The sequence below is a fragment of the Neomonachus schauinslandi genome, chromosome 8, assembly GCF_002201575.2.
Source record: "Neomonachus schauinslandi chromosome 8, ASM220157v2, whole genome shotgun sequence".
Classification (NCBI taxonomy): domain Eukaryota; kingdom Metazoa; phylum Chordata; class Mammalia; order Carnivora; family Phocidae; genus Neomonachus; species Neomonachus schauinslandi.
The window spans coordinates 80,936,036-80,963,952 of NC_058410.1; the positions used below are offsets into that span (position 1 = coordinate 80,936,036).

At 35.0% G+C, this 27,917-nt stretch overlaps 1 protein-coding gene across 1 annotated transcript in view; it reads right to left on the reverse strand.

Moving 5' to 3' along the window:
• The window catches only part of MYO6 (myosin VI), a 143,436-nt gene that overhangs the window by 50,275 nt on the left and 65,244 nt on the right, over positions 1–27,917 (reverse strand). The window contains 8 exon segments of the mRNA XM_021693673.2: positions 3,819–3,999; positions 7,090–7,170; positions 11,595–11,759; positions 12,253–12,350; positions 17,580–17,635; positions 20,587–20,692; positions 22,418–22,547; positions 25,857–25,930. Of these exon segments, the coding sequence (XP_021549348.1) occupies positions 3,819–3,999; positions 7,090–7,170; positions 11,595–11,759; positions 12,253–12,350; positions 17,580–17,635; positions 20,587–20,692; positions 22,418–22,547; positions 25,857–25,930 (891 nt within the window).

The window sequence follows — 27,917 nt, forward strand, 5'->3', positions numbered from 1 at the left end:
GCAAATGGCCTGGAGACTGATATCTGCATGCAAAAGAATAAAGTTGGACCCCTGCTTCACACCATAAATAAAAATTAACTAAAAAAGAATCAAAGACCTAAATTATGAGCTAAAACTATTAAACTCTTGGAAGAATACACAGACAAATCTTCATGATCTTGGACCAGGTAGTGGTTTCTCAGATATGGCACCAAGAGTACAAGCGACAAAAGAAAAATCAGACAAATTAGACTTCATCAAAATGAAAAACTTTTGTGTTTCAAAGAACACGACCCAAAAATTTAAAGGATAAGGCACAGATTGAGAGAAAATATTTGTAAATTATATATCTGATAAAGAACCTGTATCTAGAATATAGTTTGAAAAAAACTCTTACAATTTGACAATAAAAAGACAACCCAATTAATGGGCAAAGGATAGGAATAGACATTTCTCCAAAAAAGAGATACAAATGGTCAATAAAGACATGAAAAAATGTTCAACTTCATGGGCCTTCAGGGATCCCAACAGGGATTTGGGAAGGAATGAGAGGTGAATGCTGAAGTGATGAAAATGTTCTAAAACCTAATTGCAGTGATGACTGCACAACTTTGAGTATATTAAAAAACCACTGAACTGTATATTTTAAATGGGTGAATTGAACGGGCTATGAACTATATTTCAATAAAGCTGTTACCAAAGAAAAAGAACAAGGGGCCAAGAATATTTAGAAGATATACTGAACCTTTAATTCTATGAAAATAAGCTTACTACTGATTTCTAGTTTCTACACACATATACACACAATTATCTAAATTATATAGCTTTCAATAAACTGACCATCAATAATTCATTAATGTTATTTAAACATTTCTATTTTGTGAAGTTTCTTACACACTTTCAGTAATTATGGAAGGCTAACATAAGAAAACATTTATTTTAAAAGTTTTTAAAAAGGCAAAAAACAATGTAAAATAATGTAAGGTTTTCATGTCACTCCCCTTCCAAAAAAGAACTCTGAACATTCTTTAAATTTGTTGTTAAAATAGCATTTACTTTTGTTATGCAGAATTTGAAAAACATAGGAAGTCCCAATATGCATTTTTTGCATATGCTATCATGCAAAAACTTTTCAGTGTAAGTAGGAGTCTTCTAAACATTTATAGTAGAATAAATGTTCTGATAAAATAATTATAAAAATATCCACAGCTTTTTCAAATTGCGAGGACATGCCAAAATTGAGCTCTCGGGGGGGGCGGGGGGAAATCAATTCTAAGAAGAAAGAAACCATTTGGATCTATAGTAATGGTCACAGAAAAGATGGAAGAATAATAAAATCTGAGCTATTAAAATAAAAATAACCTAGTTTATTTTATTTTTAAAAAAGATTTATTAAAGAGAGAACGAGAGATGGGGAGAGACAGAGGGGGAGAGAGAGAGAAGCAGACTCCCTGCAGGGAGCCCAACATGGGGCTCAATCCCAGGACTGAAGGCAGACACTTAATCGACTGAGCCACCTGGGCTTCCCAAAATAACCTAGTTTATTAGTTTTCTTGATTCATTGCCTCTTTCCAATCTTCTCTGCTTTCTGCTCATTTTCCTTTCAACAGAAGGAATTTTGAGAAGAAAAAAAATAATGTAAATATGTGCTATTTGCCTTTTGACTGTTTAACTGCTTTTCAACTAACTGGATCACATCATATTTATGATCCTCTGTATACATCTGCATGCTCTACCACAGGGTAATAATATGAGGTGTGAAAATGCCAACTATCACTTCTAACATTTCCAAAGTGTGCCTTAATCTAAACGTTTTTCTGTTACTTAGAACGCCCATATACTCCCTTCGTATAACAGTACTACAGAGCAAATGAGACATATTCTAACACTCACTACATTTTCAAAATAAGAATTTTAAATCCCTCAAAAAACTAAAATTTTAATGCACACTAAGAACATACCTGATTTTGCTTTTTTACATTTAAACTAGAATTAATTTGTATTTCTGTTTTTAAAAACACAGTGATTACTATGTGCTAGACATAAGTATTGACATCATTTAATATTTAACTCATTTATTCCCCTATACAACAAGAGGCAGGGACTGTTATTATCCCCAGTTTACAGGTTAGGAAACTGAGACACACAGAGAAGTGAAGTTCCTGGCCCAAGGCCACACAAGCAGGTAATACTCTTGTGATGAACACTCTGGCTCAAGAGCATGCACTCTTAAACACTACACTGTGCTGCATCTGAGGTTACTGACTGCACAGCATCACAGGATGTTAATCCTGAAAGTCATTAAGACTGTCTATTTCACTCAGCTTATTCACAGATCAGGACTCTCAGTGAGGTTCAGTGACTGGGGGCAATTTGGGACAATTATCACAAGTCCCTGAGTTAGTCAAACATGGGGAGAACCCAGCTCTCACATCTACAACTTCATTAGTAAATGTATTACTTCTGCACAGGTTCCACTTCCATAAAATATAGATAATACCCCCTACCTCATTATCTTTATGAAGTTTAGATTATAATTATGTTGTTTTTGATGAAACACAGCATATGAAGGGTGCTGCACATAGCAGACAACATTTTTTAAATGTTCTTTTTCCCTTCCTCTTGTGCTCCTTCCTTATATGCATACATACTATTGCTAGGTACTATTTTTTTTTTTAAGATTTTATTTATTTATTTATTTATTTGAGAGAGAGAGAAAGAAACAGCATGAGAGGGGAGGGGGTCAGAGGGAGAAGCAGGCTCCCCGCTCAGCCAGGAGCCCAATGTGGGACTCAATCCCAGGACTCCGGGATCATGACCTGAGCCGAAGGCAGTCGCTTAACCAACTGAGCCACCCAGGCGCCCGCTAGGTACTATACTTTAAAAAGCACTTCTAATGGACTGTTTCTTCATTATTTTACAAATGAAAAAAGCAAGGGTCAGAGAGCTTCTGGGATCTGACACTAATGCCCATGTTATTGACTACTATATTCAACGGTGCTTTCGATTTTTTTAACTCATTCTTAGTATAAAATATTTTAATAATGTATTTATGCAGGAGTCAACAATCTTCTTCTCTTAGGTGTCAGATTTTAGGCTTTGCTGGCCCAGTTTCTGTCACAACTACTAACCTCTGTTGCTGTAGCATGAAAGCTGACACAGAAAAGACATAAATAAATGGGTGTGGCTTTGTTCCAACAACATGTTATTTACAGAAACAGGCAGCTGGTCAAATTTGGCCATGGGCCATAGTTTTCCAACCCCTGTAATTCATGGATCAAACTTAAGATTATACAAAAAGTCTTACCACTTATATAGAGACTAAAACACTAAAGTGGAAAAGTTACTATCATACAGGCATTAAATGCTCTTTTTCAGTATGTATAAAGTATAACCAATTTTCTTTTCCAAATAATAAAGTATATGGGCTTGTACATATCCAATTGCCCTAATTAACTGATCCAAGTTTATATCAATGAATCAGAAAAATGTGAGAATACCTTAATAGATGGTAGAGAATTACTCTGTGCACATACTGCAAAAATATAATTATCAGTTAAAAATTTTAACTAAATATGACCCTGATAGTCACCGTTATTTATCCTTCATAAAATGAGTTTATTCCCCATCAGTATCACTGATTTGTTCAAAACAGAGCTCATAATGACTAATGAAGCAAACTTCATTTCCAAGATTCACCATGTAACACAATATATTCTAGAAATTGCAGGGTATTGAAAACCTGTACAGAGATTGGATTTACATATGATAAAGAAATGACAGAACTTCTAATTTTATTCCTCTTTAAAACAAAACAAAACAACCACAAACAAAAAAACCTGAAGTGTTGCCGGCTTCCTCAAAATCAATATTTCCAAGGTGCAGGACACCAGCTACTACCCGGAACAGATCAAGCTTTTCTTCATCATCCAAACCAATCTTTTTCATGGCTATGCACATTCTAATAAAATCTCCATGGTCATCTAACAGAGGATCTTTCAAGGAACCTGCCTTAAGATACTACAAAACAAGAAGACATCAATTAATTGTTCTTTGTCATTATTTAAGTATATTAAAACCACTACACAAGGTCTATTAATGCACTATATGACATGCAAAAATAAAATATGTCAATGGGAAAACTTTACTATTCTAACAATTCAAAAACTAAATGAGCAAAGTGTACACAGGATCTCTCTGTATTACTTCTTTCAACTGCCTGTGACTCTACAATTATCGCAATAAAAATCAGTCAAAAATGGAATGAGATGTTTTCCAATTAAATTACAATTTTAATTCTAATGCATTATAATACTAGGATATGTGAGATTAAAATCTAAATGAAAAGAAGAGAGTATCAGCGGTTGAAACAAATCAACATGAATCCACAGATCAAAAAGAACTAAGGTGAAAAATTATAATAAAAGTTCAAATCTAACACTTAGCATTATACTCTTTTAGCTTAACTCCATCAACTGCACCAATATTCAGCAATAATAAATTGTAGACAAACGACAATTTTCACGGCCAGAGAATTGTTTTTAGATTTTCCTGTATAGTCATATGAGGTAAAGTGTATTAGTAAGCATTTGTGCTTACTCAGAATTTATGCAATGACTCACATTTCAGAAAAAATAAAGAGAAAATTTGTTTTCTCTCCTAAAAGAATTTACATTCTAAAGTATTCATTTGTTAGAACCTATTAAAAAGCTCAGAAAAAGGAATAAGAAAGTTAGGTCTGCAGAAACCTTAGAAGTAGAAAAATAAAAGTTAGTGAACACAGAAAGACTGGACTAGGAATTTTCCAGAACTTGACAATGAATAGGTAAAATAAACATTAGGTAACACAGCACCAGAATTAATTGCCCATTAAAGACACCTCTGGGGGATTTTTTTTTCCTCCCAGTTGCCAATTGCTTCCCAGCTAAAGTTGCGAGTATCTTTCACAAAATTCTTTAAAATGCTTAATTATGGGGACGCCTGGGTGGCTCAGTCGGTTAAGCGTCTGCCTTCAGCTCAGGTCATGATCCCAGGATCCTGGGATCGAGTCCCGCATCGGGCTCCCTGCTCCGCGGGGAGCCTGCTTCTCCCTCTGCCTCTGCCTCTGCCTCTGCCTCTCTCTCTCTCTCATGAATAAATAAATAAAATCTTTAAAAAAAATAAATAAATAAAATAAAATGCTTAATTATGCTCGGGTGAAATTTCTGGAAAATGTCTAGTAAAGAAATTTAATTTTATTCTTAAAAGAAGCAAAGGAAATTATCACATACAGCCAAAGTTAACAGAAAACATAGATCATGCAGAATTTTTAGTCTTGCAACTGAGTGGTTATTTCATTTAAAGACTTTCCAATCAAATGTTAAAAATATATTGCTATTATGGCAGACTAAAAATACTGCATTCTCCTAAAAACTGCACACAGCTGAGACACTCAGATGGAACTAAGCAAAGGATTCTAATTAGTCAAAATCATCACCTCATCCTCCTGATAAAGAAGACATAAAAAGTAATTTAAACATATTAATCCATTATTCACTTATATATTTTTATATATACACTTAATAATATGAATAAATCACCTCACAAAGTATGCTGCTCTAGAATCACAAGGAGTACATTTTCTTCTTAGCAGAATACAAAGAGTACATGTTACTCTTTGGAGAGTAAAATCCAGTTTTCCTCCCTCTTTACAGAGTTTTTTCCATGTCAAAGATCAAATTTAGATATATATCTTTTCCTTGAGGACAGCTGCACTACCCCACTAGGTAATGTTTCCATTATCTTAGTGGAAAGAATAAAATTTTTGTATTTTGACGATGTCTCATAAAAATAAAGGTTATCATGACAAAGGAAGATACCATAATATATATTAAAGTTACTTCTTAAAGTTCCAACCATGAATATCACATAAACTAAAGCTCACAATTTATAATTCAGACATTTATGTCTAAAATGATAAACGCTGGGGCACCTGGGTGGCTCAGATGGTTGAGTATCTGACTCTTGATTTCGGCTCAGGTCATCATCTCAGGACTGTGAGATCAAGCCCCACGGCAGGCTGCCGCGTTCAGTGGGGAGTCGGCTTAAGATTTTTTTCTCTCCCTCTCCCTTCCCCTCTACCCCTCCCTCCACTCTATGCTCGCTCTCTCTCTCAAATAAAATCTTTTAAAAATAAATAAAAATAAAATGATAAATGTCAACTTAAACAAAAATTAACTGTCCTCATCTGCTTAGAATTTGAAATGATGGCAATTTTTATTTGCTTTCTCTGTTCTTTTCTAGGAACAGTAGAGACATAATTCATCTCACTCATTTCGAAAGGAGTCAAAAGCATCTGATTCACACATTTAAAACTGAGTATAATAAAAACTGTACAAGTAAACACTCAATATAAAACTTAAAATAAAGAGAAAATGAACTAGTCCCTATAATTAATCCTGACTCAGTATTTAATAATTTAACCTCCTTGAGTAGATACAACTTAATACCACTTATTACTTGAACATTACATATTAAAATTTATAAGAGTTATTGATTTTTAGATTAAGGATTTAATGTTTTAAAAATAATAGTATAAATACATCTAATTACCCTTAGAAATATAATAATTTAGTAAAACCTATGTATAAGACTTTCCATAGTATATTACAGAAATATGTTTTAGAGAGAAATACAACAATACGTAAGCATTAGTTCACAAGAATGCTTACCCTATTTACTATGTACTTCAAAGCTTACTTCAGCCTTAGGGTAGAAAATAAATTATGGACATGTTCTATACTTAATCTCAAGTGGGTAATATAAGAGTAAGTTAAAAATGTTAGCAAAGGATAATTCTTAGGCAATTTTAATACCCTCATGTGGAAGAAAAAAAAACAGGAGAGCAGTACATTGAGGCCTAACCAAGAAGAACCAAAACTTGCAGCTTCTGTAGATACTAAGAGAGGCATAAAGTACTACACTGTGAGAGAGACTTGGATGAGCATTTTGTTTTTAAAGTATAAGCCTAAAAGTAAGAAATATTATTTGGGCTCCAAAATAAAAAATGTATCTTTCAGTTATGATTTTTTTGTATTAAAGATTTTAATTTAAAAAAATAGTCTACTATACCTCAGGACTTTTTCGGTTCTGTAAAATCTGTTTGTCAGTTTCTTTGTTAGCAAAGTATCTAGTGCAGCCTCGGTTTAAATACTAGGAAAAAGAAATATAAATATAATAAATACAAGCCACATGAAAATAATACAGAACAAATTTATCAAACAGTGGTAACCAAAAAGAATTTTTAAATATAACTTGAATATCATTTACTCTCTCAATTACAACTGATAACTCATATATATTATGAACATTTTACTCCTACTAACCAAACCAAGGATGTTGAAAACCCTAATTTCTGAAAGCAGATTAAATGATTAACAAAAATCAATACCATAAAGCTTTCCTTTTTTTTTTTTAAGATTTATTTATTTATTTATTTGACAGAGAGAGAGAGAACAGGAACATAAGCAGGGGAGTGGGAGAGGGAGAAGCAGCCCTCCCACCGAGCCGAGAGCCCGATGTGGGGCTCGATCCCAGGACCCTGGGATCATGACCTGAGCTGAAGGCAGCCGCTTAACGACTGAGCCACCCAGGTGCCCCAAGCTTTCCTATTTTTAAAGGGCAGCAATTTTAAATCTCAATGTCAAATATCTTCTTAAAAATATAGTTCATAAAATAAGTACTACAGATATAATGAAAATCACGTTCTACTAAATACGTAGTCTCAAATAAGGACCTACACATGTGGTTTAATATGTCAAGTAACATTTTTAATACTGAGTAACAGAATAATATCCCTAAGCTTCTTAATTTCTGATTTTTAAAATCAGCTCTTCAAAACATGCCTTTCATATTTACTGACCATTAACACTGACCATACATAAATTACAATACTTGCTTTATGAACTTTCATAGGTATCCAAATAACAATTTCAGCTTTTATCTCAATGATTTACTTTGCTGCCCAGAAGCCTTTTAAAGACTAAGCACTTTCAAAACATAGAACAAGGGAAGCAGTTGAGAAGAAAATAATTAATTAGTCCCAAAGAGAATCTATTACCCACATTTAAGGGCAGGGGGCGGTAATCAGGAAGTACACAAGAAACAAGATGGAAAATGTTTTTAAAAATCTCAGCTTCTCTTGAATCAGGTCACTATGATCCCACTGTACCATGGCATGAATTCCAAGATTAAATACACCACACATCATATAGATGCTATGAAAAAATATATAATACATTTTGAATGATTTGGGAATAAATTAATATTTCAGATGCTCAATACATTTATTTATGTACCTCCATTACAATGAAATATTTAAATAGATAAAACCAGAAAATGACATACAATGAGTTGTTCTTTCTACCTTAGAATCTTTAGGAAAAAAAATAGAAGAGAGGGGAATAATATTGGTAAGCAATTTCAATTGATTATTTCAAAAAAGAGCTATTTTATATAGTAAGATAGCTTAATCATATAGAGCCAAAACAAATGTTTTCTTTGCTAGGTTTTTATCTCCCCAACCCCAATTGCTTTATCAAATACTTGGCTTTTGGATAGCTAAATGTAGTATTAAAACCTACTACTTGGGGCGCCTGGGTGGCTCAGTTGGTTAAGCGACTGCCTTCGGCTCAGGTCATGATCCTGGAGTCCCGGGATCGAGTCCCACATCAGGCTCCCTGCTCAGCAGGGAGTTTGCTTCTCCCTCTGACCCTCCTCCCTCTCATGCTCTCTGTCTCTCATTCTCTCTCTCGCAAATAAATAAAATCTTAAAAAAAAAAATTTAGAAAAAAACAACAAAAAAACCTACTACTTGTTTTTTCCAATTTTCCTGTAACTAGAAAACTGTAACTTCTCTTGCTATCCATTCTCATTCTACCCAAGCTTTACTTCTATTCAAGGATCTTTGCATGACTATAACGAATGCTCATAAAACATATGCAAAAATATTTGAGTATTTGAATAATGCAACCTTTTAAACCTTTTATTTTCTAAAACACATGACTAGTTAATACAAATGTTTTCAAATAGATGTATCCCCACAATTCTTTATGTACCATTTTGGACAGAATAGTGACAAAAAAATTTTTTGGAAGTGTTCAACACTACTCCGGAATTCTTTGTCTTTATGACCTTACCTATGAGTTGTAACTGGAGGCCTAAACTAAACTACAGAAAAACCTGATGAAATTATCAACACACTTTCAAGTCACTTGAAGGCAGAATCATTTAGGGGAAGGGACATAGCGGTATGCATATGCATGCATGAGAGGAATAAAGAAGACAGCAGATATATCTGGGTGAAAGATAATATGGTTCCTCTAGTCTCCTCCTAACCACTATAAGAACTCTAGTAAGAGAAGAAATCATAGCTCCCAGCAGTTCATACTACAGAGGCAGGAAACTCTGTGACCTAATAAAGAATTTCAGTACCTTCCTAGGATGCCTGCCATTGTGTCAGGAAAGGCTATACATTCTGAGACACACAAAAAATATGCTCCAAGCCTCCAAACAGAAAGAAATGCTAAATTAAGACAAGAATAGTCACATTATTTTATCATTAACTCAGAGCCAACAAAGTCACATCATCATTATTAAATTTCATACGATTCATAGTAACATACTCCTTTTCTAAAAATCATTGTAGAGAAATCTACTTTCACGAAGATAATGTAGGCAACTAACTTCAAATTCCAATTAATTTGATGACTTCTAGAGAAGGTGGGACATTGTGGAAGTATATAAATAGATGCAGTTATAAAGCATTTTAAAACAGCAGTTTTAGGGGCGTCTGGGTGGCTCAGTCGGTTAAGCATCTGCCTTCAGCTCAGGTCATGATCTCAGAGTCCTGGGATTGAGCCCCACATCGGGCTCCCTGTTCAGTGGGGAGCCTGATTCTCCCTCTCCCCCTGCTCATGTGCTCTCTCTCTCTCTCTCACTCATTCTCTCAAATAAATAAAATCTTTAAAAAATTTTTTTTAAAAACTGTAGTTTTAAATTTTCCAAATACATATTAAAAGAAACTGATTGAAGTAATAAAAGCTGAATTGCAAACGTACATACACACACACACAGAACAATAATTAAATATAATGCGTCACAATTCTCATGTGGAGGACTCCTGCCCAAAGAGGATTATCAGAATCACCTGGAGAACTTTATTCAAACTGCATTCCTTACCCATTCCCATAATTCCCAAATATTCCTCACAGGGACACTGTTTCCTAGCTGCAAATTTATAAATCATGCTAACCATTCCCAGTCTGACCACTTCTTGAAACTCTATTGGCTTGTGATTCTTGGCACGCCTGATTTTCCTTTTATTTATCACACAATTCCACTTGTGCTTTCTTGGGCAACTCTTCACCACTCATATTCTTCAACTCCAGAGTCTGGATCCTGGCACATGCTTTTCTACATTGCACAATCTCTCTGGATGATCTCATCTACTCACGGTCATAGTTTTAACTACAACCAGAGTACTGACATCTCCCAAACCTACCACTACAGCACCAACAATAATCTTCAGATTAGTATACCCAACCATCTTCTAATCCTCTCCCCTAAGATGCTCCATAGGTTCCAAAACCAAACTCAACCTATATGCCACAAATCTTCCATCTGGCCCTCGTGTGGTATTTACATCCACCCTGTTACCCTACTTAAATTTGGAAAATTATTCCAGACTTCTCCTTCTCTCGACCATTCTCAGTCTCCAAGTCCTATCAATTTTACCTTCTAATATGTAACCAAATTCAGGCATTAAGTAACTTACTTCAACAATAGCCATAGGTTTCCAACCAATTACCCATAGTTGCACTTTCTATCCATTCCCTCCCCTACCCCCCTTCAAGACACCCTCCATTTTAAAGCCAGAGGTAAGCACAGACTTACTCTTTAAGCTGTTTCTTGCTTTTCTTTGTTCATCTTTTTGCATCTACAAGGAATATTCTTTGCATCTTTCTTTCTCTGGTTAACACTTGAAAATCCTTCAGGATTCTGATCAAACATCAGTTGTTCCTTGAAGTTTTTCCAAAATCCCTAGCATCCTATGCATATCTATATGCATTTCTTAATCTTTCAACCTATCAGTCAGGCTGTGTGTGTGTGTTTCCCACCATATTCTAAGTTGCTCATGAGCAGGAACTGCTCACCTTTTTCACCTAGGTACAATGCCTGGTACCAAAAGAGCAAGCAATAAATATTTACTGTTGAATTAAGGAAGACAGTCATGTGTCCTTCATTAAGTCAGTGGTGAAATCTCTTTTTTTTTAACAAATAAGTCAAAAATAATTTTAAAGCTAGCATTTCAGAACTATTATAAATTTCTTATTGAGTTTAAATTGATAAGTGGTTTCCTATCTATCCTTTTATCTTTCTGATTACATATCTCCTCATATAGTGTTATATTATAAATTCAGCAGTAAATCTCAATAGAGACCTATATTCTATCACATTACACTGGATTTAATGTAAGTTACCTACAACTAGATATCAGAATCCACTAAAATAAGTTTTAGAATTGAAGACAATTCAATTTGCAAAAACTGTATGTAATTTCTTTTCATCCAACCTACCCGAAAATTATCTGGGGAGCTCAAATGAAGTTTTTCTCTAATATCTTCAGAAGCACCAGCACACAACCTATAAAAGATATGATAATTCCTTTCCTCTTTGCCTTGAACACAGATTCTAGATTTCTCTAGAAGATAATGTGAAACAAATCCTCCAACAACTGAACTCTGAAAAACAAAACAGAGAGAAAATACATTTTTGCTTTTAAGGTATGAAAGTACAACCTACCAATGTTGAATTATTTTTCTAATAAACATTTATCTATATCAAAGAGGTCATAATGGTTATCAAGTAAAGAAAAAAAAGAAGATAACGAAATAAATGTAAGCTTACAATATTTATGAAGGTTATACTGAATATATATATTCTCCTAATTAGCTAAAGAAACAGAGAAACTCAAATGGATTTACAATGAGTTCAAGTACAGCACCAATTCTATCAAGACCCTTGTGTTTTTCTTTTTCGTTTTTTTTAAAAGTAGACTCCATGCCCAGCGTGGAGCCCAATGTGGGGCTTGAACTCACGACTCTTGAGATCCAGACCTGAACTGAGATCAAGAGTCGGACACTTAACCAACTAACCCATCTAGGCGCCCTAAAATCCTTGTGTTTTTCACAAACACTTCCCAAACATATTATCCCAAAACTCACTCTCACTTACCTTTTCATTGAAATGTATTTCTACAAATTTTCCAAATCTACTGCTGTTATTGTTGCGAACAGTCTTTGCATTTCCAAAGGCTTCTAAGAGTGGGTTAGCTATTTAAAAAGAAATAAAAATACTCCATCAAAAAAATAGCATGAAGGAAAATTACAAAAACAATATGCATAGTGTTTCCTTATTAATATAGAAAAATGTTTTCAAAAATATTACCATGAAGGAATTCACATGTAATGTCAAATCCTTCAAATATTTATTGACTACCACTATATTCAGGCCCTATTAAAGTACAGAAGATGGGAAAATTACTCAAATTCTATAAAAAGAAAACATAAATGGCGTAAGAAAAACTAAATTTTAAAAAGTCATTAGGTTAACAAAATTTATAACTCAACTTTAAAATTTATTCCCTTTAATAAATTAATTGTACGGTTTTCACAAGTACATCAACCCTAAAGGAATAGTTATTATAATATAGAGATCAGCAAACCCCTGGTGAACAAAATACAAGCAAAAAGTTATTAGTTGACTTACTTTCCTAAAATATTTTATATATTAATAAAGCCTCCAGATTTAATATTCTTCCATGTATACCCAATAAAATCTAACATATACATTTACAGGATGACTAAATTTAAAATCCCAGCCTACAACAGACTCATTTTAGACCTAAAGACACCTGCAGATTGAAAGTGAAGGGGTGGAGAAACATTTATCATGCAAATTATGTCAAAAGAAAGTCAGAGTAGCAATACTTGTATCAGACAAACTAGACTTTTTTGTTCTTGCACTGTTTTTATCCTGCTTTGGTGACAGGGTGGTACTGGCCTCATGGCATGATTTTGAATATGTTCCCTCTCTTCCATTATTTATAAGACTTTCATAAAGACTATCATTAATTATTTTTTTAATGTTTTGGTAGAATTCACCAATGAAGGCAATGTGGTCTTAGGCTTTTCTGTGCTGGGAGATTTTTAATTCCTATTATTGGTCTAAGAAGATTTCCTATTTCTTGAATTCAAGATTCATGATTCATTTGTGGTAACTTGTGCGTTTTTAGGAATTATCCTGCTTTTTTCTAAGTTATCTGATTTGTTAGTATATAACTGTTTATAGTAATCTGTTATCACACTATGTATTTCTGTGGTTATCTGCCATACTGTTTTCTCTTCCATTTCTCATTTTGGTTTTCAAGTCTTCTCCCTTTTTTCTTAATGTAGTTAAAGCACTGCCAACTTTATTTTTTTAAAAACTGGTCACTACTTTCAATGTTATGATACTGCTTATTATCTCTATTTATTTCTGATTCTTCTTTGTTGTTTCCTTCCTCTACTAAACTTCAGCATTTCAGCTAAGTTTCTTCTTTATCTAGATCCTTGTAATGTTAATTTGTTTATTTGAACTTTTTTCTTAATACAAGCATTCATAGCATAAATTTCACTCTACCATCTGCTTTTGCTGCATTCCATAGATTTTGGAATATTGTATTTTCTTTTTCTTTTGTTGAGACATATTTTGAATTACCATTTGTTTCTTATTTGGTCCATTGCTTATACAGTAGTGTGGTGTTTAATATTTACATATTAAATATGTAATATTTATATGGTAATTTTCCAACTTTGTTTTTTGGGGTTTTTTTAAAGATTTTATTTATTTATTTGAGAGAGAGAGAATGAGAGAGAGCACATGAGAGGGGGGAGGGTCAGAGGGAGAAGCAGACTCCCTGCCGAGCAGGGAGCCCGATGCGGGACTCGATCCAGGGACACCAGGATCATGACCTGAGCCGAAGGCAGTTGCTTAACCAACTGAGCCACCCAGGCGCCCTCCAACTTTGTTTTATCTCTAGTCTTATACCATTGTGGTTGGAGAACATACTTGGTATGATTTCAGTCTTCCTAAATTTGTAAGAATTGCCATGTCTTTTTCTATGTGATTTAGTCAGGGATTCTTCTGTGTGTACTTGAAGAAAATGTGTATTCTATTTTTCTTGGATGGAATGTTTTATATATATATTTTAGAACCATGTATTCTGATGTATGCTTCAATAAAAAATGTTCTTGTTAAAAAAAAAAACTTTGAGGGTACTCGTTTAAAAAAACTGTGTCAGAGAGGAGGTGGATAGGGGGATGGGTAAAATAGGTAAAGGGGATTAAGGAGTACACTTATCATGATAAGCACTAAGCAATGATGTACAGAATTGCCAAATCACTATATTGTACACCAGAAACTAATATAACACTGTATGTTAATTATAGTGGATCTGAAATAAAAAACTTAAAAATATTTTTTAAAATGAAAATAAAAATAAATTCTCAATGAACAAATGTAAAATTTTAATTGTTTTTATCTCATAACCATGTATACGCACCACATGACTAAAAAAGGTTTATTAGAGTCTATTGTTTGTTTTGTTTTATGTTGTTTTTAAGTAGGCTCCACACCCAGTGTGGATCCCAATGCAGGACCTGAACTCATGACCCTGAGATCACACCTGAGTGGAGATCAAAAGTCACTCACAACCAACTGAGCCACCAAGGCACCCATATTAGAGTCTATTCTTACACTCACCAGTCTCAACTATAAACATCCCAGATTAGTGCCAATATTATATATTCTCCATCTGCAACCTCATAAATTGCTTCACAATTGTTACTAGAATTTTTCTTATGCAATCTTTTAAAGTCCATCTCTCTTATTCTATCCCAGTAGAAAGCTTAACAAGTATCCAAACCCTTTTAAAGATCACTCTCCAATTGTTTCACTTGCCAAAAAACCTAAGAAAATATTAAAACTGAAAGAAAAGTTTGCATATATACCTAACCTTTCCGATGGGTAAGAAAACTGAGGCCCAACAAAGTCCACTGACTTGTGGAAAGCCACATGACTAACTATTGGCAAAAGGGGGACTCAATTATAGGCCTCCCCAACTCCTTTAATGATGACCTACTACTTTTTACTTAAGTATTTAATATATTAAGTAAAATATACAAAATTAGGATAAACAGCCCATCAGAAAATTACGTAGTGCTATTGATACACTCATTCTAAAACCAACAACCAATCTTCAATTATAGACGGCATCAAATGATATCTATGTTCTGCAAGTTAACATCTACTATCCTCTAGTAAGGAGCTGTACAATTTTTTCTTTTTTTAAAGATTTTATTTGAGAGAGAGAGAATGAGAGACAGAGAGCACGAGAGGGAAGAAGGTCAGAAAGAGAAGCAGACCCCCGGCCGAGCAGGGAGCCCGATGTGGGACTCGATCCCGGGACTCCAGGATCATGACCTGAGCCGAAGGCAGTCGCTTAACCAACTGAGCCACCCAGGCGCCCCAAGGAGCTGTACAATTTAGAATAATACTTTCCAACTTTTCTCAACTACAGCACACTACATATACATACACCACAGTCTCAGGGAAGAAACCAGGTTTATATCCAATTTGCAAGAGTGTTTGTACCTCAAGTAAACAAATCAGAATACTAGTTAGTATTTTATTAAATTAACCTATAATTTGTTTTTTTATTTATTCAATTTTAAAGGGTAATTCCCTCATTAAAGTGAGGTACTTTAACTGTAAATAAAGCATTACTTAAGAGCTCTTCACACCTGGGTGTGTTACAATACCACAGTGAGAGCTGTAAGTAAAACTGTAAAATTATATCAAGAAACACAAAAAACTTTATTGATGCAAACTTTATAAAATTGTTTATTAGAATGTTAAAAAAAAGAAGAAGATAGCAGGAACAGAAAAATGAAGGGGGGGAATCAGAGGGGAAGACGAACCATGAGAGACTATGGACTCTGAAAAACAAACTGAGGGTTCTAGAGGGGAGGGGGTGGGGGGATGGGTTAGCCTGGTGATGGGTATTAAAGAGGGCACGTACTGCATGGAGCACTGGGTGTTCTACACAAACAATGAATCATGGAACACTACATCAAAAACTAGTGATGTAATGTATGGTGATTAACATAACATAATAAAATTAAAAAATAAAAAATAAAATTGTTTATTAGTATTTCTGTTCATATACATGTATATTTCACATAATTGTGAAAAAATGTACATAACATTTGCTAGCTATGATTTATCAAAATGCATGAACACAGAAGGACCTTAATAAATTTTTGTTCAACTGAAATTTTTCTTTAAAATAGTAAGAGTGTTAAAATATGCTCTTAGTATAGCACATAGTTAAGATGCCTCAGTTTATTATATCCCACTTCCACAACTGGTAAGCTATATGCTCTTCAGCAAGCCACTTAAAGTCTTTTTGCCTCAGTTTTTAATCTGTAAATAGGGATAAAATAGTACCTACCTCATTCTATGGGGATTTAAATTAGGAACAGATATTCAGCATATCACACAATGCATAATACATCTCACACATGTTAATTTCATCATCATTATGAGAAGACAGAGAGATATATGATCTGGTACCTCAGGAACTAGATCCCTCCTCCCCTGCCTGATGAGAAGGCAGAGACAATTTTGACAGTTCGTAGTCCCGCTTTGGCTCTCACACTTGCGGTCCCTGGGTAGGTTTTACCTTCTCCCTTTTCCCCTGTCTCTGGCTTGCCTACAGGTCAACTGCATATGCAGCATTGCCCAGCCCACCCAGAGTTTTCTCTCACTCTTGTGTTACAGATTTGCAGCTTTATCGTGAGAGCAATATGAAGCCATTAAAAGACTGAAAGCAAAAGAGATCATCTCAACTTCCACACACAGAACAAATTACAGGGAAACAAGAATATAAGTGGGGGGACCAGAGAGGAATCTATGATGCAGGGTGGTGGTGTGGATTCAACACAGTGGTTGACTAGACCAGTAGTCTCCAAACGGGGTACAAGAAAACTTTCTAAGGGATATGCAAGCATTGACCTTATGGAAATCAATTTACAGACTCCTGCCTTCCAAATGTACTAATTCATTAAAATTTCCCCCAAAAAAACATTTTAATTCCAAATAACACTCTTCCTCTCTCCTTTGCAAAAAATGAGGTCAACAAAACAAACAGGAAGCCAGAAATCCTCCTGTATTTATTTCATTCATCTGAGAGATATTTATGGATCATATCTCATGTATCAGACGCTATTCTAGGAGACTGGAATATTTAAAAATCCCTGCCTTCTTAGCATTTACATGGGGTGAGAGGGAAAACAATAGACATTAAATAAAGGAGAAGATATTTGAGCAAAGATTTGTAGGAGATGGAAGAGTCTTTTGGATCTCTGGGAGAGCACTCCAGATCACTTAGAGGATTCTCGTAAGTTCATTTCAGTACATATCTAACAATAAAAAATAAGAATTTTAAAAATTAACAATACCTTCAACAATTCTATCATCAATATCTTGTCCTGTTCCATAGGATTCAGTCAGATATCTGTTTAAAATATAGGATAAAAAAATTCACATGACAACAATATTGCACACAATATAGATTTAACTTTATTTTTTTTAAGATTTTATTGATTTATTTGAGAGAGAGAGAAAGCACACCAAAGTGGGGAGTGGCAGAGAGAGAAAAAGAAGCAGACTCCCCCCTGAGCAGGGAGCCCAATGCAGGACTCGATCCCAGGACTCCAGGATCATGACCCGAGCTGAAGGCAGACCCTTAACCAACTGAGCCACCCAGGCGCCCCATAGTTGTAACCTTAATATTATTTAATACATGTAAAATTTAAACCTGGATCATCACTGTAACTATTCATTTAAAATTTACAAATTTGTATTTAAATGCAACTATTCTGTTATACCTTTCTTTTTTTAAGATTTATTTGAGAGAGAGAGAGAGAGAACGAAGCCGGGGTAGGGCAGAGAGAGAATCCTCAAGCAGACTCCCCGCTGAGCATGGAGCCCACTGGGGGCAGAGAGAATCTTAAGCAGGCTCCATGCTCAGTGTGGAGCCCAACTTGGGGATCTCACAACCCTGAGATCAGGACCTGGGCCAAAATCAAGAATTGGACACTTAACCAACTGAGCCACCCAGGTGCCTGTTATTTTTAAACACTTAAAATTTTATTTGGATTACCTTGAACATCAAAATCAGCATTATTTTTTTTTTTAATTTATTTATTAGAGAGAGAGAGTGAGAGAGAGAGCGCAAGGCGGGGTAGGGTTAGAGGGAGAAGCAGACTCCCCGCCGAGCAGGGAGCCCGATGTGGGACTCGATCCCGGGACTCCGGGATCATGACCTGAGCCGAAGGCAGTCGCTTAACCAACTGAGCCACCCAGGCGCCCAAAATCAGCATTATTTTTAAGCTGTTTTTGGAAATATTCTGACTTGAACCAACTATTTGGTTTTAAAAATGCCACACTTTTCACACAGGAATATTCATCGTCTACATAAGATTCCAAAGTCTTCTGTGATAGCATATTAACTCAATCTATATGGCTAGAGAAAGTGAGTTAATCTGCCATTGAACAACAAGGACATTACCACTCTTCATGTTGTTTTAGCCAAAGATTAAACATTATGGAACAACTATTTTCCTGGAACATTTCAAAACAAAAAGTAATCTTTGACTTAAAATTAAAACATAAGTTTGTATTATAAGTTTACAGTTTCTAAATTACTTGTTCATTTTCAAAGCTGTATATAAACCAAAGACTCACCATATGACTCTTACATACAGAAGAGAAAGAATAAGAAATTGAACCACTTATAATTCCAAGAGTATTAGGAAGCACTCACTTAACCAGAATTGCATATACATAATACACAATAACAAACTTCTAAATTAATTTCGTACAAATAACTGAATACCATACATCTACATAAAAATAGCAAAATTTCAAGAAGGGCCCCCCCCCCAGCAAAGGACTAAGACTGTGATACAGTGGGAATAACACTGGTGAGAATTCAGAATGCACTGCTCCTAGCAGTAGCTTCAACACTCGATTTAACATCCCTACGTATGTAAACTGAAGGAACTACACTAATGAGTGCTATGGTTCCTTCTGTATTTATAATGCAGTGATTCTAAACAAAGTATAGAGTGTAATTTGACGGCAACAAAGGGGATACACTGAGAGGAGGGTGATGAGGAGATGGAAATAAGAAAGCCAACTGCCATAAGTTTAAGGTAAAAAATGGTTTCAACCACACTAACAGCAGGAATACTGAGAACAGAATGTAAAGGTTGAATTTTGAAGGAACATTCCTCGATTTCCTTTTGCCTAACCAGCATGGGTCTCCTCTAGGATCCTCATAAGAACATGTCAGAGATAGTTTTCAACAATCTAAAGCTTAGCTTCCACATAAGGTATCTGGTTTTAAAAGGGTCAGAGCCTACCATTTCAAACTATGTCATAAAGTATGCAAGGGGCACCTGGCTGGCTCAGTCGATAGAGCATGCAACTCTCGATCTCGGGGTTGTGGGTCTGAGCCTCATGTTGGGTGTAGATATTACTTAAAATCTTTAGGGCACCTGGGTGGCTCAGTGGGTTAAGCATCTGACTCTTGATTTTGGCTCAGGTCATTATCTCGGGTTGTGAGATCAAGATTCTACCTCTCCCTCTACTTCTCTGAAAAAAATAATAATAAATTAAAAAATAAAATCTTTAAAAAATACAATAAAATAAAGTATGCAAAAGTATACAAAGTCAACCTGTTCAATCAAAGAGATATTTGTATCTCTTTGTTCATAACATGTTCACAGCAGCACTATTCCCAATAGCCAAGATTTAGAAGCAACCAAAGTGCCCACTGATGAATGAATGAGTAAACAAAATGAATAATTATGCAGCCTTAAAAATGAAATCAAGGGGCGCCTGGGTGGCCCAGTCAGTTAAGCATTTGCCTTCAGCTCAGGTCATGATCTCAGGGTCCTGGGATCAAGCCCTACATCGCGCTCCCTGCCTAGCGGAGAGTCTGCTTCTCCCTCTCTCTCTCTCTGACCCTCCTCCCCACTTGTGCTTGCTCTGTCTCAAATTTAAAAAAAAAAAGGAAATCATGACACATGATACAACATGGATAAAACTTGAGGACATTATGCTAAGTGGGATAAACCAGCCACAGAAAAACAAATACTGTATGATTCACTTATATGAGGTATCTACAGTAGTCAAAATCATAGAAGCAGAAAGCAGAAGGGTAGTTGCCAGGGGCTGGAATAGAGGGAAATGGAGTTGTTTAACAGGCATAGAGTTTCAGTTTTAGAGATAAAAAGTTCTGGAGATTGGCTGAAAAACAATGTGAATATACTTAACACTCCTGAACTGTACACTGAGAAATGTTTAAACTGGTAAGTGTTATGCTATATATTTTTTACCACAAATTTAAAAAAAAATAAACCTGTTCAAAATATTCCAGGTTAGTTAAAAATTCCTCACCTTAGAACAAATTTTGTATTTTCTGTTTTGCCAGCTCCTGATTCTCCAGATACGATGATAGACTGACTCATCTTGAGCACCTTCATATCTCGAAAAGCCTTATCAGCTAGGGTCAAAATAACACATTAATGATGAGCAGTGTACTAAATACAAATATACTAAATGATACAAAGTTGTCTTACTATCAAAGAACACTTGCTCTTAAAGAAATTATAAATGTATGTTTACAGTTAGTAACATTTTAAAATAAAATCAAGTGTTCAAAACATCTCTAAAAGTTTTTACTTTAAGTGTCCTATCTTATTACCCTGACAGCTAAGTAATATGAAATCCAAATAAACAACTCTTATGTTTGTACTAGAATGTCTTCATATTATGATCTGTGGCTCAGTTCTTCCTAATTCCAGAGCAGACCAAAAAAAAAAGCTCAGTATATGTAACTAATGAAGGGCCCCAGGGAAAAGCAAGAACAGCTACCAATTAAGAAATCTGGTAACCAAAAATTCTGCTGGAGAAAAAACTTCGTAACTGCAAAACCTGTGTAGTAGTACTACAAAGACAAGCTGAGCACAATTTAAGTCTGTTAAAGTGGTCTCATATTAAAACAATTTTAATTCAAAATTAGGTCCTAACCAATTGAGCTCTATAGGACAACTATTTCTCATTTCAGACATGTGCTACCCATACAAATGAAGAAGGCTTTACAAATGGCTTTTACTCTATCGGACCGAATGCAAACTGCATGCAAGAGTATATCCATCCTTCTGACCAGGGGCTAGGACAAGGGGAAAATTTATCAACAATCTGTTCCACCCACTTTCATGATATTATTCTAGACATTTTTTTTTAGTAGTAAACAACTAAAAATAAGTCAGTTTATTTACATTTTAAACATATAATTTCTCTCCAGTGATGAGCTTAGTCATATTCAGGTTCTAAGGATTTTACACCATTTTGCTAGCTGATACAAAACATACTAATGCCCATCAGAGCATCTCAGAACCAAAAGTCAATCTGCTATTGCACTGGATTTGGCTGACATATTCACTCTGCCTAGTACATAAGTCAGCCAAATTGGGAAGTGAAGCCTGGTTTGGTCAAAACATAGGCATGAAAAGAAACCCCAAAGAGAAACAGGCTGCACTAAGAACTACTACCAGAACATGTCATCATTTAACTGCTGATTATGTCTGGATCCAAAAGGTTAACATCTCTGTACTTGCAGTCACCAGCTATGGTAGGGGTGTGTATGTTCAAAAAACCCCATCTCTGTGTTCCTCAGAGCTAAAGATGAGAGAAAACCTGAGAAAGGCAAAAACTGCTGTCTTCCACATGGATTCCCTAGAGATATGAAGCATATATCATTTCTAATTCTTAACATTTATAAAGCCCTGATGCAAGATAAGGTAGGGAAGACGTCTGCTCTTATGGCTCATACCTAGCCTTAGTAACACACTCACTAGTGATGACCTGGGTAAGAGTGGAAGGCCTGGGCCTCAAAGCTATGAAGGAGGACACTTTTAAGATGGAGCTGATTGTGTCAAGGAGTAAAAAAGAACCATTAGGGCAGCTTTTATTCCATCCAACTTTCAACATATTTAAGAGGACAGAGACACATTTAACAAAGATAATGATGTATAACTACCCCACGAGTTAGCTGCAAAAATAGTCTTCCCCATCCTGTGTAAGATACATGCTCCTAAATAATGGTGATACATTCAAAATGCATAAAGGCCCACCAAAATACATATTCAACTCATGGTATCTTTTATTAATCCAAAAGAAAAACAGTAAATTTGTACAATATAAGGAAAAAAAATAAATCACTTACCAATTGCAAAGACATGAGGTGGCATTGTCCCAAGAGATTTTCCTTGATATGACTTTATTGTTTCTGAAGAATATATTTTAGGTATGTCAAAGTATGGGTTCACTGCAATCAGAATGTTGGCGACATATGTCTAAACAGAAAAGGCATAAATGTAAAATTTTCCAATTACTATTTTTATTTAAAATTAAACAAGGCTCATAGGAGAAAGAAAATACAGCAAATACAGACCTTTAATTCTCTATATAAATTAGGACTTCCAAATCTGCTTTTCAAGCCCTAAACATACAGTCTACAGGACCCATATTTCTCTAATTCTTAATACATATTTTCATCTTCTCATCCTATATGCATCTCAAACTCAGCAGATCCAAAATTAAGATTATCTCTCTTGACTACAGTTTGCCTCAAAGAAAACACTCTCCTCCTATATGCTCCCTCCTGCCCCCCGGTTCATGGCATCACCACCAAGCCACCACAGACATTGAGACAGAGGCTGAGTCTAAGCCTCTATTTCAATCAGCCTTCTTCGCTGACTCTACTTAAGAAATCTACTCTCCTGGGGTGCCTCGGTGGCTCAGTCGTTAAGCGTCTGCCTTTGGCTCAGGTCATGATCCTAGGGTCCTAGGATGGAGCCTGGCGTCGGGTTCCCTGCTCAGCGGGAAGCCTGCTTCTCCCTCTCCCACTCCTCCTGCTTGTGTTCCCTCTCTTGCTTTGTCTCTCTCCATCAAATAAATAAATAAAATCTTAAAAAAAAAGAAATCTACCCTCCTATATCTATTCCTACAGCTCAAGTCTTAGTCATTTATATTCCTCACCTGGACTACTTTATTTACCCTGCTACTGAAGAGCTTAAAGAGCTCATAGGATCCTCTAGACCAATCTCCATCACTGAAAGCCAAGAATTAATTTAGTGCTCTGGTGAGCACTTGGTCCCAGATTTTTGCAAAACAACATATGTTAACCATTGTCTAGAATATTGACAGGCTAAATGTTTAATGACCAACTTAAGTTTGCTTTTAAATTTGGAATTTAACTGTGGCTCTAAAAGACCAGAAAAATGCACCAACAGGATTTATAAAATTCCTTGTGGGTAGAAAAAGAGTTGTGGTTTAGTAATTAGTTGTGGTTTACTGGCCAAACTAGGGCAGGCAGGACCATATTTTTCTCTTTTGTGCTTCTAGTCGTAGAAGGGAAATGATGCAGAAACCCTGAACTCTCAGACTACTAATCTAAAATTCAATGAATGCTCTCAAAGATGTTTACTGCAGTGGAGTAAAAAATTTTTAAATTCCAGGTAATAATCTTTCTGTAGGAAACAAAGGAAAGTAACAGACATTTTAGTAGCCAATGAAAATGTTAAATGTGAGTTAGCTATTGTTCTACTCAAGTCTAAAGAAGAATTATGATAATTCCGGTTGGTGAGAAATAGAAAAAAATCAAATTTAAACTTTTATTCCAAACTACTTCCATTTCTTCCATATGTTAGAGTAATAATAACTATAGTTATGTATTGCTGATTTTTAATAGTTTTATAACTAAAAGACATAATTGGCTAGGAAAAACATACCAATCATGGCCTCAGATAACTTTGAAAATACTGGTTTTCCAAACAGAAGCTGATGATGCCAAAAAGCCACTATCTAACAGAGGTCATTTGCCCAACTGCATACACATCTTAGGAAAAGAAAGATCAAAAAAGCTGGGAATAACCCTAAAATACTCCAGAGCGATGTAGACATTATACATGAAAAACAAAAACTTAAAGTTCACAAATGGATAATTTTTTTATCAATCATGCAATTTAGAAAAGACTTGTAGGTCGACTAAATGTGAAAAAAAAGACAACTAATTTTCTTGAAAGTATAACAAATATGCGTATAAATCTTCAGTTATTAATGGTCACAGTCAGCAATGTGCAATACCACAGCAACATAGGAAACTTAGTAAAAGACCAATAAAAATCCCATGACTGTCAAGCTTTTGTATAAATATCCCAAATAAAAATAAAGTATCTCAATTCTTAAAAAGTAAAATCATTCCTTGTAAAAGTAATAAAAATTTTCCAAATTTCTAGAAAAAAATATTAAAACAATTAAAATTTGCTAAAATAAATATGATTGCTATACCACCAAGTAATGTAAGACATGTACAGAAAAAATAGTGACCATTTTTACCGGAAAGATGGTATTTCCTGGTTAGAGCCAAATCAACTTTTAATCACTTATTACAAGTTCAATTGTTTTAACAAATTTAAAAAATTTGCATTATTTTGGTAACTAAAACAGCATTTAGCATACAGCAGATTCTCAATATTAGTCTGCTGATTGAGTGAATTTTGCTTCTAAATGTATTTCTAATCAAAAAATAGCCATATAACAACCTAAATATATTCTCTGTTTAGTCAATTTTGAAAAAAAATCAAAGAAGAAAGTGAAGACTAATACTGTATACAATTGAAAGATGGCAAGTAAACTCTCCTGAAAAAGACAAGACTAGTTCTATTTCCCAGCTGTCACTATTAGGACAGATGGCAAAGACTAAAGGTAATTTAGTCAGAATTAAGTGAGTATAATTAGGCAAATTGATAGTGATATAAAAGATTAAGACTGCCATTTGAGCTGGGAAGAGTCACAGAAGCCATGTGTTTTCTTCTTTCAAAAATAATGGAGCTCCATCTTTATAACAGGAGAACTATAGTGGGGTAATTTATCTCCAGCCAACAAAGAAATCTACAAGGTCATATTAGAATAAAACCTCATACATGCCCAATGAATAATTATAATTGAAACATACTAGTTAAGTATCCATCTGAACAATGTGGTATAAACCCTAACTAACATCAAAAGCACTTTCTTTCATTTTTTAATATTCTGGTTTTTTAAGGTAAGTTATCTAGGGTTTAATGAAATATTGCAACTATTTAGGCTTTATGATGTGTTTTAGTGTTCTTGAGATTTCCTCAGGTACTGCTTTCTCTTTTAATTTACATTTCTTTGTCATCAAAGTATTTATTTCAATATATATTCTCTTTATCTTTATAAGTTACCTTAACTTTTTGCAGAAAAATGTGGAAAGTGAATTAACTAAATGGTATCTATAAACATATGCCAAAAATAAGAAATCAAAATCCCAATTAGTGTTTTTTTTTTGAAACCACCAAATTGGATATTTTTAAAGTCTGAAAGATATCAGATGAAGCTCTGAATTCATTATTTCATTCCACAAATATTCATTAAGTGCCTACTATGTACCATGCATGTTCTAAACCCTGGAATTAGAGCAGTAAACTAGAAAAAAATCCTTATCCTTATGGAGGTCACACTCTATTCAACAAATCAAATAAGATTTCCTGTTAGAAAATTTCAAGCTTGACAAAATCAAACAGCAGCATGTAAAACAATTACCCCACAAAAACCTAAATCATATGTAAAATACTTACATAAATTCTGTCTTTACTGTATCGAACTTTGATATTATGAAGAAGAGTGGCTTCATTTAAATACATTAGTGAACCTGAAACATAAAATTTGTAAACCACTAACTATTTGAAGAAAAGCAAGATAAAACAATACTATCTTAATCTGAATCACTTTGATCCAAGCTAAAATCCACCTGCTAGGTTAGATTTTTTTTTTTTTAAAGATTTTATTTATTTATTTGACAGAGAGAGAGAGTTAGCGAGAGCAGGAACACAAGTGGGGGAGCGAGAGAGGGAGAAGGAGGCTTCCCGCCTAGCAGGGAGCCCGATGTGGGCTCGATCCCAGGACCCTGGGATCATGACCTGAGCTGAAGGCAGACACTTAATGACTGAGCCACCCTGGCGCTCCTAGGTTAGATTTAATTCCATCTTTTTAAAACGCTGGGACATGTAAAACCCCAGAGGCCAATTTAAAATACATCCAGTTTACATGTGTTACAGTGATATTTTTAAACAACAAATTTCCAAACAGGTGAGTACATCTATTGAGTATCAGGTGAGTATACATTAATGAAAGTTGATGAAAGTTGACTAAGAAGTTGAGTACAATTCAAGTGGAAAGAAAGTACTACACTTCATAGAGTGTTGATTTTAATACACTTTCAATACAACAAAGTGATTATACTAAATAAATCAGATGCTCAGAATTTTACAGAAAAACACAAAAGATAAAATTTTAGAATGAGAAGGGACAATCAGATCATTCAGTCAATGCCTTACAACTGATATGAAATAAGAGTCCCGGGAAAATTATATGTGTTAACCCAGGACATGCAGCTAATTAACACAATCAGGGTAGAAATCTTATTTTTCTGAGATTTGCTCTACTAATACATCAAAGTATGTATTATATACATACATATATACACACACACATAATTGTTAATGTGCATTGTATTATACATAATATTATCATAATATACTCTGACCTATTCTTTCTCCCAGCCTAATATTTACTCTCCCAGCCCTCCACTCCCTTGGGTTTCATTTCTCCATTTCCACCACATGCTACAGTAGACAAAACCACTCTTTTTCCCCAACCACTTTGTTTCTATTATTAGCACTCTCTCTCTTCTCTAATCCATCCAGACTACTCAACACATAAATCTAACTAAACTAGAACACTAATTAAATCTTTCTCCTCTTCAAAAAACATCACTGGGTTTCCATCAACTACCAAAATCCATATTCAAGTCTGATATTCAAGGCCCTTATTAAACTTGCATTCAACTGACCTTTTCATATAATTTTCCGTAATTCCCTTTACTATGGTCAAACTTGCAGGCAGACTAAACTACTTATCAAACCCAAATATATTCATGCATTGGAGTCTACCTCTGTATCTCTAGGTGTCAAAAGTCTACCTACACTTTAAGGTCAGTTCAAAAATTATCTCACAAAGGATAATTCCCCATTCTCACTACCACCACCACCACTAGAACTACTTTCTTCTTTGTACTTTCTTTAGGGTGCTTACCACAGACCAATCCTGTCAAACAAGAGTCTCTTGCAGTATCTATCTCAAAAAAGACTGCCTAGGCCTCTATAGTCACATAATGCAGCCAGTTCACTTCCCAAGCACATATGTGGCACTGTTTTCCTTTTTTTTTTTTAGAGAGAGAGACAGAAGGGACAGGAGGGGCAGAGGGAGAGGAAGACAATCCCAAGCAGGCTCAATGCCCAGTGTGGAGTCCCACGTGGGGTTCGATCTCATAACCCCAAGATCATGGCCTGAGCTGAAATCAAGAGTCAGATGATTAACTGACTGAGTCACCCAGGTGTCCATCTCACTGTTTTCTAATGTCACTTATAACAGAATAAAACAAGAAGTTAGTGAGTGAAGCCTCCTAACAGTTGAATGGCATCTTTCCCTTGAACTGAGAAAGATTTGGAGAAGGTAGGCAGGAGAGGTATATCTAGTTTGGCTTCTGTCACCAACCTTTCTATAACCCTGCACTTCTTCCACCTTCATCCCCCAGGAGCCTGATCTACATGTCACCTTTTCTTATCCAAAGCACAATG